The sequence below is a fragment of the Equus quagga genome, chromosome 1 (genome assembly GCF_021613505.1).
Source record: "Equus quagga isolate Etosha38 chromosome 1, UCLA_HA_Equagga_1.0, whole genome shotgun sequence".
Lineage (NCBI taxonomy): Eukaryota > Metazoa > Chordata > Mammalia > Perissodactyla > Equidae > Equus > Equus quagga.
Window position 1 is genome coordinate 138,690,465 of NC_060267.1, and position 14,885 is coordinate 138,705,349.

Sequence of the window (14,885 nt, forward strand, 5' to 3'; positions counted from 1 at the left end):
TTAGCTTCTCCCTGAGATCTGCTATTTCCCTATCTGTTCTCCCTACACCACCTCTCATTTTCTAGCCCCAGTCTCAGCCCAGGCTTGCCCTTATTTTCTAGGACTTCCCAGCCCCATGTCCAGTATCACCTGACTACTTACTTTATGTCTTTCTGGAGGGAGAGTGTAATTGACTCTTCTTGGGTTAAGTGTACATTCTTGGTCCAATCAGCTATGGCTTGGGGCAGGGTCACCTGCCCACTCCAGCTGCCTGGGCCCACTCCTTTAGGCAGGAGAGAGGATGGCTTTACCCAGGCACCACTTAGCCTTATCTGTGAGCATCATGCTTTATTAACCCTGGCCCCTGGAGGGAGGCCCAGCTCAGTGGACAGCCTTGCCCCTCTGGAAAGGTTTGCTGGAACTGAACTACTTTGGTTGGGGAAGGAGACCCTGGCCACTCTGCTCCCATGGACCCCATTGCCTCACTCCAAAGAGCTCACTCAGAATTGTTCATGAAAATCTCTCTGTGGGTAGGCAGGGCTCTCCCAGATCATTTGGGAGAGAATGGAGTAGGGGAAAGTAGGCCTAGGCAGCCCAGCTTCAAGATCATTTGACTGTGACTACCATGCAGGGGCTTCCTTCTCCAGCCACAGAGAGACCTGCCCCTGCTGGACTCAGAGGAAGGGGCACATGGTGTGAGGTAGGGGTCCAACTTTACTCCTTTGCTTGTGGATATCCAGTTTTCCCAGCACCAATTGTTGAGAAAGTGATTCTTTCTCCATTAAATTGTCTTGGCACCTTTTGTTGAAATCCAATTGACCATAAATGTGAGGGTTTATTTTCGAACTCTCACTTCTGTTCATTGATCTATATGTATCCTTATGCCAGTACTACACCATCTTGATTACTCTAGATTTGTATTTAGTTTTGAAGTTGCAAAGTATGAATCCTCCAACTTTGTTCTTTTTCAAGATTGTTTTGGCTATTCTGGGTCCCTTGCATTTCCATACAAATTTTAGGACCAGCTTGTCAATTTATGCAAAGAATCCAGCTGAATAGGGGTTGTATTGGATCTATAGATTGCTTTGGGGAGTATCGCCATCTTAACAATATTAAGTCTTCAAATCTGTGAACACAGGCTATCTTTCTATTTATTTAAGTCTTAATTTCTTTCAGCGATGTTTCATAGTTTTCAAAGTGTAAGTTTTGCACCTCTTTTATTAAATTTATTTCTAAGTATTTTATTCTTTTTGATGCTATTATGATGGAATTGTTTTCTTAATTTCATTTTTGGATTGTTCATTGCATGTGTATAGAAATACATTTGATTTTTGTGTATTGATGTATTCTGCAGTCTTAAAAAACTCATTTATTAATTCGAATAATTTTTTAGTGGACTCCTTAGGATTTTCTATATACAAGATCATGGCATCTACAAATAGAAATAGTTTTACTTCTTCCTTTCCAATCTGGATACCATTTATATCTTTTTCTTTCCTAATTTCCCTGGCTAGAACCTCCAGTACAGTGTTGAATATAAGAGGTGAAAGTGGACATCCTTGTTTTATCCCTGATCTTAGGGAGAAGGTATTAATTCTTTCACCATTAAATATGATGTCAGCAGTGGGGTTTACTTAGAAAAAAGAACCTTAGAGCAATACTTCTCACCTTGTGCTGTGCGCATGAATCATCAGGCTGTTCACATGCAGATTCTGATGCAACAGGTCTAAGGCAGAGTCTGAGATCTGCATTTCTAATAAGCTCCCAGATGATGCCCATGCTGCTCAGGCCAGGATTATGCTTTGAGTAGCATACTTTGAAGTTCTTTCTTAAAACCTTCCCTTTATCAGGTTGAAAAAGTTCTCTTCTGTACCTAAGTCATTGAGTATTTTTATCATGAAGGGATATTGGAGCCATTATCTTTTTGAATACTGCCTCCCTTTTCTTCCTTTTCTCTTTCCTAGGATTCTGATTAGATGTGTGTTAGACTTTCTCATTCCGTCCTCTCTGTCTCTTAAAATCTCTGTCATTTCTTCCAGCTCCTCATCTCTGTCATTTCATACAGCTCCTCAGCTGTACTTTGGATAATTTATTTAGGATTCCTATTCCACTTTGTTAATGCCATCGTGAGCTCTGTCTAAAAATTCTACTTGGTTCTCCTTCAAATATGTTTGGTCATTTTTTATAAACTCTTATTTCATGCTCTTTTTACATCTTTGAGATATAATTTACATATGATACATTCACCCAATTAAAGTGTACAAATCAGTGAGTTTTAGTATATTCCACATCCTCTCCAACATTTGTAATTTTTTTGTCTTGGTAATTATAGCCATTCTAACAGATGTAAGATCATGTCTCGTTGTAGTTTTGATTTGCATTTCCCTAATAAGTAATGAAGTTGATCATCTTTTCCTGTGCCCGTTGGCTATCTGTATATCTTGTTTTGAAAAATGTCTGTTCATATCCTCTGCCTATTTTTTGATTGAGTTGTTTGGTTTTTTGTTGTTGAGTTTTATGAGTTCTTTATATATTTGAGAGATTAACCCCTCGTCAGATAGATGATTTGCAAGTATTTTCTTCCGTTGGTTGGTTGTCTTTTCATTTTTTACCTGGTTTCCGTTGCCTTGGAGAAGCTCGTTAATCTGATATAGCCCCATTTGTTTATTTTTTCTTTTGTTTCCCTTGCCTGAGTAGACATGATATTTGAAAAGATGCTTCTAAGACCGATGTCGAAGAGTGTGCTACCTATATTTTCTTCTAGGAGTGTTATGGTTTCACATCCTACCGTCAAGACTTTAATCTATTTTGAGTTAATTTTTGTGTATGGTGTAAGATAATGGCTTACTTTCATTTTCTTGCATGTGGCTGTCCAGTTTTCCCAACACCATTTATTGAAGAGACTTTCCTTTCTCCATTGTATTTCTTGGCTCCTTTGTTGAAGATTAGCTGTCTGTAGATGTGTGGTTTTATTTCTGGGCTTTCAGTTCTGTTCCATTGATTTGTGTGTGTGTTTCTGTGCCAGTACCATGCTGTTTTGATTACTTTAGCTTTGTAGTATATTTTGAAGTCAGGGATTGTGATGCCTCCAGCTTTGTTCTTTTTTCTCAGGATTGCTTTAGCTACTTGGGGCCTTTTGTTGCCCCATATGTATTTTAGGATTCCGTGTTCTCTTTCTGTGAGGAATGTCATTGGGATTCTGATTGGGATTGCATTGAATATGTCGATTCTTTAGGTAATATGAGCATTTTAACTATGTTTATTCTTCCAATCCATGAGCATGGAATATCTTTCCATTTCTTTATGTCGTCATCGATTTCTTTCAATAATATCTTACAGTTTTCATTGTATGAGTCTTTCACTTTCTTGGTTAAATTTATTCCTAGACATTTTATTCCTTTTGTTGCAATTGTAAATTGGATTGTATTCTTGAGTTCTCTCTCTGTTAGTTCATTATTAGAGTGTAGAAACGCAACTGATTTTTGTAAGTTGGTTTTGTGCCCTGCAACTTTGCTGTAGTAGTTGATTATTTCTAACAGTTTTCTGATGGATTCTTTAGGGTTTTCTATATATAGAATTATGTCATCTGCAAACAGCAAGAGTTTCACTTCTCCCTTGCCAATTTAGATACCTTTTATTTCTTTTTCTTGCCTAATTTCTCTGGCCAAACTTCCAGTACTATGTTGAATAAGAATGGTGAGAGTGGGCACCCTTGTCTTGTTCCTGTTCTCAGAGGGATGGCGTTCAGTTTTTCACCATTGGGTATGGTGTTGGTTGTGGGTTTGTCATATATTGCCTTCATTGCATTGAGGTACTTTCCTTCTATATCCATTTTATTGAGAGTTTTTATCATAAATGGATGTTAGATCTTGTCAAATGCTTTTTCTGCATCTAGTGAGATACTTATGTGGTTTTTACACCTCATTTTGTTAATTTGGTCTATCACATTCATTAATTTGAGGATGTTGAACCATCCCTGCATCCCTGTTATAAATCCTAGCTGATCATGGTGTATGATCCTTTCAATGTATTGCTGTATCCAGTTTGCCAATGTTTTGTTGAGAATTTTTGCATTTATGTTCATCAGCTACATTGACCTGTAATTTTCCTTCTTTGTGTTGTCCTTGTCTAGCTTAGAGATCAGGGTGATGTTGGCCTCATAGAACGAATTAGGAAGTGTTCCATCTTCATCAATTTTTTGGAATAATTTGAGAAGGATAGGTGTTAAATCTTCTTTGAATGTTTGGTAGAAAAGTCCTGGACTTTTATTTTGGGGGAGTTTTGTTTTTTTGTCTTTGTGTGTGAGGAAGATTGTCCCTGAGCTAACATCTATAGCCTATCTTCCTCTTTTTGCTTGAGGAAGAGTGGCCCTGAGCTAACATCTATGCCAATCTTCCTCTATTTTTTGTATGTGGGATGCCACCACAGCATGGCTTAATGAGTAGTGTGTAGGTCTGTGCCCAGGATCCAAACCTGCAAACACTGGGCCACTGAAGCAGAGTGTGTGTGAACTTAACCACTACACCATCAGGCCAGCCCCTTGGGGAGGTTTTTGATGACTGTTTCAATCTCTTTACTTGTGATTGGTTTAATTCAGATTCTCTATTTCTTCTTGATTCAGTTTTAGGAGGTTGTATGAATCTAAGAATTTACCCATTTCTTCTAGATTGTCCATTTTTTTGGCATATAGTTTTTAATAGTATTCTTTTATAATCCTTTGTATTTCTGTGGTATCCATTGTAATTTCTCCTTTTTCTAATTTTATCTATTGGAGGGTTCTCTCTTTTTTTTTAGTGAATCTGGCTAAGGGTTTGTCAATTTTGTCTATCTTCTCAAAGAACCAGCTCTTAGTTTCATTGATCCTATCTACTGTTTTTTTTGTTGTTCCAATTTCATTTATTTCTGCTCTAATTTTTATTATTTCCCTCCTTCTGCTGACTTTGGGATTTGTCTGTTCTTCTTTTTCTAGTTCTGTTAGGTGCAGTTTAAGATTACTTACTTAAGATTTGTCTTGTTTGTTAAGATGGGCCTATATTGCTATGAATTTCCCTCTTAGGACCACTTTTGCTGCATCCCATATGAATTTGTATGATGTATTTTCATTTTCAGTTGTCTCCAGATAGTTTTTAATTTCTCCTTTAATTTCTTCAATGATTCATTGGTTGTTCAGAAGCGTGTTGTTTAGTCTTCACATATTTGTCCTTTTCCCAGCTTTTTTATTGTAGTTTATTTCTAGTTTCATAGCATTATAGTTGGAAAAGATGCTTGATATGATTTAAATCTTCTTAAATTTATTCAAGCTTGCCTTGTTTCCCAACATATGGTCTATCTTTGAGGGTGATCCATGTGCACTTGAGAAGAATATGTATTCTGTTGCTTTTGTATGGAGTGTTCTATATATGTATATATATATATATATATATCTGGTCTAGTTTTTCATTTAATTCCATTATTTCTTTGTTGAATTTCTGTCTGGATGATCTATCTATTGATGTAAGTGGGGTGTTAAGGTCCCCTACTATTGTTGTTTTGCTGTTAATTTCTCCTTTTAGGTCTGTAAATAGTTATTTTATGTACTTTGACACTCCTATGTTAGGTGCATATGTATTTATAAGTGTTATGTCCTCTTGGTGGAGTGTCCCTTTAATCATTATATAATGCCCCTGTTTATCTCTCATTGTCCCTTTCATCTTAAAGTCTACTTTATCTGATATAAGTATAGCAGCACCTGCTTTCTTTTCCATTAGCTTGGAGTATCATTTTCCATGCCTTCATTCTAAGCCTGTGTTTGTCTTTACAGCTGAGATGTGTTTCCTGGTAGCAGCATATTCTGGGGTCTTGTTTTTAATCCACTCAGCCACTCTGTGTCTTTTGGTTGGATAATTCAATTCATTTACGTTCACAGTGATTATTGATATATGAGGGCTTAGTAGTGCCCTGTTATCACTTGTTTTCTGGTTGTTCTGTATTTCTCTTGTTTTTCGTCCTATGTATTTCCAACTGCCAATTCAGTTTGGTGGTTTGCTATGATGGATTTCTCAGTTTTCTCGTTATTAATCATTTGTGTCTCTGTTTTGATTTTTTGTTTAGTAGTTATCATGAAGTCTGTATAAAGATCTCGTAGATGAGACAGACCATTTTCTGATAGCCTCTTGTGACCTTAGCCTGAGCAATTTCCATCCCTTTCCTCTTCCCCATCTAAGTCATTGTTGTCACAACTTATTCTGTTTTGTGTTGTGAGTTTGTGATTAAAGTGAAGTGACTATAGTTATTTTTAATGCTTTCCTTCCCATTTATCTTTACTGTTATAATTGAGTGTTTGCTAACCTGTTCTGATAGAGAGCTGCAGTTTTCTGATTTTGTCTAGTTATCTCCTTGCTCAAGGCTTTGAAAACCCTTTTTTTTTTTCAGATATGAGCACATTCTTGATCATTTCTTGTAGGGGGAACATTGTGGCAATGAACTCCCTCAGCTTTTGTTTACCTGGGAAAGTTTTTTTTGTATAATGTTGGGGTTTTTTTGTTTTTACTTATTTATCTATTTTTGAGGAAGATTAGCCCTGAGCTAACACTGCTGCCAACCCTCCTCTTTTTTGCTGAGGAAGACTGGCCCTGAGCTAACATTTGTGCCCATCTTCCTCTACTTTATATGTGGGACACCTGCCATGCATGGCTTGCCAAGAGGTGCGTAGGTCCTCACCTGGGATCTGCACTGGCGAACCCCAGGCCACAAAAGTGGAACATGTGAACTTAACCACTGTGCCACTGGGCCAGCCCCTATCTGGGAAAGTTTTTATTCCTCCATCGTATCTGAAGCATAGTTTCACTGGATAGAATATTCTCCGTTCAAAGTTTTTGTATTTCAGTATTTGAATATTTCAGTCCACTCTCTCCTAGCCTGTAAGATTTTTGCTGAGAATTTCACTGAAAGCCTGATAGGGGTTCCTTTGTAGGTTATTTTCTTCTGTCTTTCTGCCCTTAATATTTTTTCCTTGTCATTGACTTTTGCCAGTTTTACTAATATATTCCTTGGAGAAGGTTTTTTTACATTGGTGTAAGTAGGAGTTCTCTTAGCTTCATTTATGTGTTTGGTAAGTTCAAGTCCAAGTTTAGTAAGTTCTCAGCTATTCTTTTTTTTTTTTAAAGATCAGCACCTGAGCTAACAACTGTTGCCAATCTTCTTTTTTTTTTTTCTGCTTTTTCTCCCAAAATCCCCCCAGCACATAGCTGTATAATTTAGTTGTGGGTCCTTCTAGCATGTGGGATGCTGCCTCAACGTGGCCTTGTGAGTGGTGCCATGTCTGTGCCCAGGATCCAAACCAGAGAAACCCTGAGCCGCCTAAGCAGAGTGCACAAACTTAACCACTCATCCATGGGGCCAGCCCATCAGCTCTTATTTCTTTGAAGAAGCTCTCTGCTCCATTCTCCCTCTCCTCTACCTCTAGAATACCCATAATCCTTATGTTGCATTTCCTAATTGAGTCAGATATTTCTTGGAGAATTTCTTCATTTATTTTTAGTGTTAGTTCTCTCTCTACTTCTTCACCTGAAACATGTCTATATTTCTGTCCTCTAAATTACTAATTCTGTCCTCCATAATATCAGCTCTGTTTTTTAAGGATTCCAAATTTTAAAAAATCTCATCCATTGTGTTCTTCATCTCCAACATTTCTGATTGGGTTTTTTGTTTGTTTGTTTCAATTTATTTTGTGAAGAATTCCCTCTGCTCATTAATTTTATTCCTGAATTCATTGAACTGTCTTTCTGAGTTTTCTTGTAACTTGTTGAGCTTCTTTATGATAACTATTTTGAATTCTCTGTCATTTACACTGTAAATTTCTGCGACTTCAGGATTGGTTTCTGGTTACTTGTCATTTTCCTTCTGGTCTGGAGAGTTAATATATTTCTTCATGTTGTTTGATGGGGTGGACTTTTGCCATTGCATAGTGGTAGTATCTGGTTGAGGATTCCACCTGTCACCACTGAGGAGGCAGGGGCTGTGTTTGCTGAGCCTGCCACACCCCCTGGCAATTGTACCAGTCTGTTGGAAGCTGTGCTGATATGGCTTTCTGTGTCTGGCTGCTGCTGCTTTACACACATAGGCACAGGTGCTTTAGCAGAGATCCCCTGCTCTGGCTGACCAGAGCTGATGTACCAGGTGGGATGAGGGGAGAGGGGACACCTTCTTTTTCACCCACGTTCCCATTCTGCATTCACTGGCTCCCTGCTTGGGCTGATCAGCTTGGGAGGGTGCCCTTGGGGTTGCTTAGCTGCCTTGGTGTGGAGCATTCCCACAGGCTGGGAGGCAACTCCAAGAGTGAAGGTGTTCTCATGGAGGGCTGCCTTTTCTCCCTTCTCCTCTCAGAGTTGTGCACTGACTGCCACTTGGGGTCCTGCACCTTAGATTGCTGCTGCTGGGGAGGGAGAGGAGATCTGCATACCTCCTTCCACTGCCTCCCTGGGGGTCCAGCACTACCACCTTCAGATGTATGGCTGTGTGGATCTCTCAGACATCTATTGTGTTGTGTGGATGTCCTCTGTTGATTTATGAATGTCCGTTTTGTTGTATGTTGGGGGGAGAGACTAAGAGAAGAGCTCACTCTGCCATGATGCTGATGTCACTTCTCTCTTCCTCTTTTTATAAGGGCACTAATCCCATCATGAGAGCTCCACCCTCATGACTTCATCTACACCTAATTACCTCCCAAAGGTCCCACCTCTAAATACCATCACATTGAGGATCAAGGCTTCACCATAAGTGTTTCAGGGGAACACAAACATTCAGTACATAATAGGAGGCACTTGATCTTGCTTTGTTCATTATTGGTGAGGTTAATTTTCCTCAGTTGGTTAAGGTCATCCTGCATTTTGAATAAGAGGACCAAAGGTCTTTGGTTTTGGAGAAAGACCTTCAAAAATCTTATTGCTTATTGTAAGTTATTTTAAACTTGCTTCAACTGGCATAAAGTACTTCAAGATCATAAAACAGGTAAACCAAAATGATTTGCATGGTTAGTACCATGAATTTCTCTCTTTATATTCCAGACAAACCTTGCATTTTCTTTATTTACTTTCAAAGTCTCAGATAAACATTTCAATTATAAATCATTCAACAGAGAAATCTTGCATTTCTTCAAGTCTATATTATATTCTCCTGCCATCCCTCAATCTCTGGAAGAGCTCTCTGCATTGAACATTTTTTATGTTTAAGACATGCCCATGAACAAACTTTTTATGCAGATGTTGCATTTGAACCATTCTATCTTCTATTCATTTAAACCTTTTATATACATTTTTATATATGAAATATATTGGATCAGATTTTTCAAGGCCAAATGTTTCCCATTTTATTGAATCTCCCTCATAGTGGCTTTTATCCATGTGTGTGTATGTGTGTTTAAATCATAAGTTCGTATTTGATTAACCTTAAGCTCTAGGAGTTCTGAGTGCATAAGCTGCAATTAGTTTCCTCCTGAAAAGGTTTTCGCTTGCTTTTGCGGTTAGCCGCAGGATATTACCAATGCAGGAACATTTTAAACTCCTTCAAGAATTCCAACTTGGTAAGGGATTAATATCCAGGATATATAGAGAACTCCTAAAACTCAACACCCAAGAAACAAAACTCTGTTCAAAAATGGGCAAAAGATTTGAATAGACATTTCTCCAAAGAATATATACAAATGGACAATAAGCACATGAAAAGATGTTCAACATTACAGGTCATTAGAGAAATGCAAATCAAAACTATAGTGAGATACCACCTTACACCCATTAGGATGGCTACTGTCAAAAAAACAGAAAATGACAAGTGTTGGCAAGGATGTAGAACAATTGGAAACTTTATGTGCTGTTGGTAGGATTGTAAAATGGTACCACCACTAAGTGAAATAAGCCTGTCACAAAAAGACAAATACTATATGATTCCACTTACATGAGATGCTTAGAGTAGTCAAAATCATACAGACAAGAAATAGAATGGTGATTGCCAGGGTCTGGGTGAATGGGGAGTTATTGTTTAATGGGTATGGAGTTTCAGTTTGGGATGTTGAAAAGAGTTATGGAGATGGATGGTGGTGATGGTTGTGCAACATTATGAATGTATTTAATACCACTGAACTGTACACTTAAAATGGGTAAGATGGTAAATTTTATGTTATATGTATTTTACCACATTAAAAAAATTGAAAAAAAATGGTACAGTTGCTGTGGAAAACAGTATGGTGGTTTCCCAAAAAATTAAAAATAGAATTACCATATGATCCAGCAATTCTACTTCTGGGTATGTGCCCCAAAGAATTGAAAGCAGGGTCCCAAAGAGATGTTTGTACACCCATGTTCCTAGCAGTATTATTCATGATAGCTAAAATGTGGAAGCAACCCAAGTGTCCATCAATAGATGAATGGATAAGCAAAAGGTATAAATGTACAACAGGATATTATTCAGCCTCAAAAGGGGAGGAAATTCTGACACATGCTACAACAAGGAGGAATCTTGAGGTCATTATATTAAATGAAATCAGCCAGTCATACACACACGAAAACAAATACTATATGATTCCACTTATATGAGGTACTTAGAGTAGTCAAAATCTTAGACAGAAAATAGGATGGTGGTTGTCAGGGGCTGGAGTGTGGGGGAACGAGGAGTTATTGTTTAGTGGGTATAGAGTTTCAGTTTTACCAAATGAAAAGAGTTATGGAGATGGATGGTGGTGATGATTATACAACGTTATGAATATATTTAATATCACTGAAATGTACACGTAAAAATAGTTAAGATGGTAAATTTTATATTATGTGTATTTTACTACAGTAAAAAAATTGGGGGAAGAAAGCTCCCAGCTTAATGTGGGAGCGTCAATTTCAGTTCCCCCATCATGTGGGAAAACTAGGATTCATCTCCATATTCCAAGTTGGTTTTAGCATTTGCTACTTTACTGCCTGCTGTTTCTGTTTCAGCTCACTTTTTCCATCTGCTTTCTGAGAGCCTAGTCATGCATTAAATGGGTAGAGTTCATGAACATCTAGTTGATTTGCAGAGGCAGGGCCCTTCGGAGTAACATGGGCCCCCACCCCTCTGGAGATTCTTTGCTTTTTGAACCTGATTCTTGTCAGAAACTTTCAAGTAGACCCTTGAAATATGAATGTCTCCTTTTAAAATGACTGCCATACCATTGTAAAACAGTTTTACACACTTTCTTTAGGATGAAAGAATGAAAGGGATTGATTGAAACATTATTTCTCATAGAAGTGGAGCTAGTCAAAGGGAATCCTTGTCCCAAAACTGAGATGTTTGCAGAAAGAATGATGGGGTGGATGTAAGTGGCATGGCTTCTGAGTGTCTGTTAAGTCTGTACCTCCTAATCAATTCTTGTTTTCTCTTCTATGTCAAGCACAAATATTTGAAAACCATGATGGGTCTCCAGCAGACACAGAGAAAATGAAGACTCATTGCCAGTGCCTTGAAGGACAAGACCCCCAGCAACTCCTGCCTGCTCTAGTGGAGCTGCTAAACCACCTGCTCAGAGCTCCAACCACTCTGCTGCAAGGCTGGGGCCCAGCCCAGAACACACAATGACCTGCCTGCCGGGAGGAACGTCCTTCTAAGGACACCCTTGCTTATCTTCTCAGAATACTTTTGGTTTCAGTTTACTGGCTTTGGTGCAGGGAAAGGATAAAATCACTTTCTAGTCTGGACTTTTAGTGCTCATCCAAGAACTTTATTTCCTGTCTGTGAGGATGTCTTCCCTGTGTACAGGTGGGGTCAGAATTGAGTCCCCAGTAAAAAAGTGAAAAAGTAGCTCAGCCAGGCTCTTCCTGGCAGGCCTTTGTCCCATTTGTCAGCTTCTTTCCTTTCCTGAATGGACATCCTTGGGGTGAGCTGGGTCTGAGGAACCCTGGTTTTCACAGCTCCCTCAGACTGTAGGTCCTCTCAGGGCATCCTCTCTGTGTTCCTGAGCCAGTGAAGGCAAGAGGCCCTCATTCCTCAGTAACCAGGAGAGGATTGGGTCTCGGTTTAAATGGCTGAAAGGCCACCATTATTTTTTTTTCATCTTGAAGTAAGAAGAGGCTTCAGATGAGAGCAGTCCTACCATGAAGTTTGCAGCAAGAGCCCCACAGTGCGAGGCTGTCTGGCAAGGAGATTGCAGAACCTGCACCAGAAGGAAGGTTGAACTAAATGACATCCGCCAGTGAAAGACCCTGTGATTCTGTTCTTCAGTCCATCAGTGAGCAGATGGATAGTTTTGTTGAAGAGACAAAGCAGGCTTCTCTTAAGGTCTCTGCTGTCTCTGCTGTCCAGACCCTTTCTCTTTCATGGACTGATACATGATGTCCTGACACAGCTTTTAGGGACTCCTGCTACACCAAGGTTTCCTAGGGCAGCTTTGAAGTCCCCCGACTTCACTCCCCTAGGTGACATACACAGGGACTGTCACTGACCAGCACTAATGGTGTGCACACAGCTGTGTTGTGAGTCCTCATGTTTCCTTTGGTTGTGGCCAAACAGGCAGGTCTGCCCAGGCTCTGCTGCTCACCTTGCCAGCTATTGTAGGGCTTAGGCAGAGAGTTCTGATTCTTTCTTTTCTTGGCTGTGCCTCCCTTACTGGGACTTTTTTGGGGTTCCTGGGTCTTTGGGGCATCTCAGGAAATAGGACATAACCAACAGAGGGTGCATCATCTTGTTGGGGCCAGGGGAAGCAGCCATTTGTGGCATTATCAATCCCCTTTCCCTTCATTCCCCATCGCTGGCTAGAATGGCATGTGGCATTCTGGACATCCTTCCATAGAATTTCTGGACAGCCAGTCTTGAGGCCTGCTGGTTGGGGCAAGCTGGGCCTGTCTTGTGGTGGTTGGTCACTCTAGCTCATTCATCACCACATAGGCCTCTCTGGTCAGTTCTGGCACAAACTGAAACAAGTAATCATCAGGGTGGAGAAAGCCACAGGAATAAGCCAGGATGGTGCTCGGTAGATCACTGTCCACACAAATTCCTCACAGGAGCAGATGCTTCCAACATGACAGGGAGCTAGGGGGCATCATGTCCAGTCAGGTAGGCCTGTTCTAGAAAATAGTTCCTGCTGAGCTAATCTGACCATCAAAATCACCCCTGAAGGGACTTCCAATTGCATCAATGTGACAGATAAAATAACCTGAAAACACTCATACTGCAAACAGAGATGCTGGCTGAAGTATGACAGTCTTTTAAATGCAAGGCTAAATTAGCAGGAAAGAAGAGGAACTGCCAGGAGCTAGAGAACTGAAAACCAGAGTGGTCCGCGTGTGAAGTGGCTGTGGCAGCTGGAGATGGGTAGAAGGGGTGTGAGTGGACTGCTTCTCTTGAGCGTCAATGTCCACGTAAGTATGAGAGAGAAGACTCCGGCCCACGCCCTATAAGAAGTTGGAAATGGGACCCCTGCATAAAACTGGCACCCTGACACCCTGAAGGCTTCATCCTTGATGAAGAGGTGAGCTAGAAAAGGTTCCCCCACTGGCATGGAGAAATAACAAGGAAACTTTCCCAGAGATAAGAGGGAACAGGTCCTGTGAGAATTTGCAACCACGCACAGGATTGAGATGCAAATTTATACTGTGTGGTCCAGGAACCAAAAGGCTGAGAAATTAGCATAAAAATCACCCCAAGTCTGTAGAACCAAATAAAAAAATCTACATACTCTTTACCTAGCTACACAGCATTCCCACAAAGCCCTAGTAAACATGAGCTCCAAAGATTAAAACACACGCACATGTGTGTGCATGTGCACATGCGTGCACAGAAACAACTTATCATGTGGAGGTACAATGAAAGCAGGATCAGACTTATAAGAGCTTCAGATAACAAATTACTCGATAAAGATTGTACTGTATATATATGTTTTACATAAAGACAAAAGTAGGAATCAAAAATATGATAAAGGCTATCAAAATAGATCACAGATTTTTTTAAAAGCAGAGTCTCTAGGAATGAAAAAAATGTATTTCTTTTCTTTTTTTGAGAGTTCAGCTTTTTATTGAACATGTTACAAGAGGTTTAGTCAAAAAGACCAAAGCCCATGTCATCATCAGACTCCTCAATTCTTCTTTCTTGGCTTCCACTTTCTTCTCCTCAGCTGGGGCGGCAGTGGTGGAGGGGGCAGGACCTCCTGCTGGTCCAGCACTAGCTCCTGGGGCGGGTCCACCAGCTCCTACACTGCATATGAGGCTGCTGATGTTGACATTGGCCAGGGCCTTTGCGAACAAGCCTGGCCAGAAAGGTTCAACATTTACACCGGCTGCTTTAATGAGAGCGTTGATTTTATCCTCCATGACCATCACCTCATCGTCCATCAGCAGGATGAGGGCCGGGTAGATGCAGGCAAGCTCCAACTCAGAGGCCATGGTGCTAGTGCTGCCGGGTACGGTGCTAGTCGCTGAGTGAAGTGAGGCCCTCACCCCAATGCAGCCTTAGCTTCCTTGGAAGGACCAAGCACCTTAGCAGCAGCTGAGGAAAGCAAGAAAATGTATTTCTAAAAGTTCAAACGACAGACTAGAAACAGTGAGAGAGAGAGAATGACCTGGATGTTGGATCTGAAAAAATTGCCTGGAATTTTAGCATAGAGGGATGAAGAGGAGAAAATCCGAAAGCATGGATAAAGAGACATGGTGGGCAGATTGAGAAGATCGAGTATACGTCTAATCACAGATCCAGAGGAGATAATAGGGAAATCACTCTTGGTAATCTCATCCAGTCTCATGGCTTTAAACATCATCTGTATGCCAACTTTCAGTTTTATCCATCTAGCCTGGACTGCTCTCTTGAGCTCCAAACCTGTATAGCCAACTGCTAACCTGGCATCTCCACTTGAATGTCTTTTAAGACTCCTACAAATCAACATGTTTAAAACTAAGTGCCTAATTGCCCCCCAAATA

General features: G+C 40.2%; 2 protein-coding genes across 2 annotated transcripts in view; one reads left to right on the plus strand and one right to left on the minus strand.

Moving 5' to 3' along the window:
• Window positions 1-14,197, plus strand: part of KIF9 (kinesin family member 9) — a 53,817-nt gene extending 39,620 nt beyond the window's left edge. The window contains exon 22 of the mRNA XM_046640406.1: window positions 11,372-14,197. Coding sequence (XP_046496362.1) covers window positions 11,372-11,422 — 51 coding nt within the window. The 3' untranslated portion in view covers window positions 11,423-14,197. The remainder of the gene's footprint in view (window positions 1-11,371) is intronic.
• LOC124225846 (60S acidic ribosomal protein P1-like) lies at window positions 13,977-14,354 on the minus strand. The gene has a single exon (XM_046638609.1). The coding sequence runs from the start codon at window positions 14,352-14,354 to the stop codon at window positions 13,977-13,979; it is 378 nt and encodes a 125-aa protein (XP_046494565.1).
• Window positions 14,355-14,885: the final 531 nt, after the last annotated feature.

What these genes read in the sequence shown, in the direction of transcription:
- LOC124225846 (XM_046638609.1), bottom strand. Translation starts at nt 14,354, where the DNA reads ATGGCCTCTGAGTTGGAGCTTGCCTGCATCTACCCGGCCCTCATCCTG.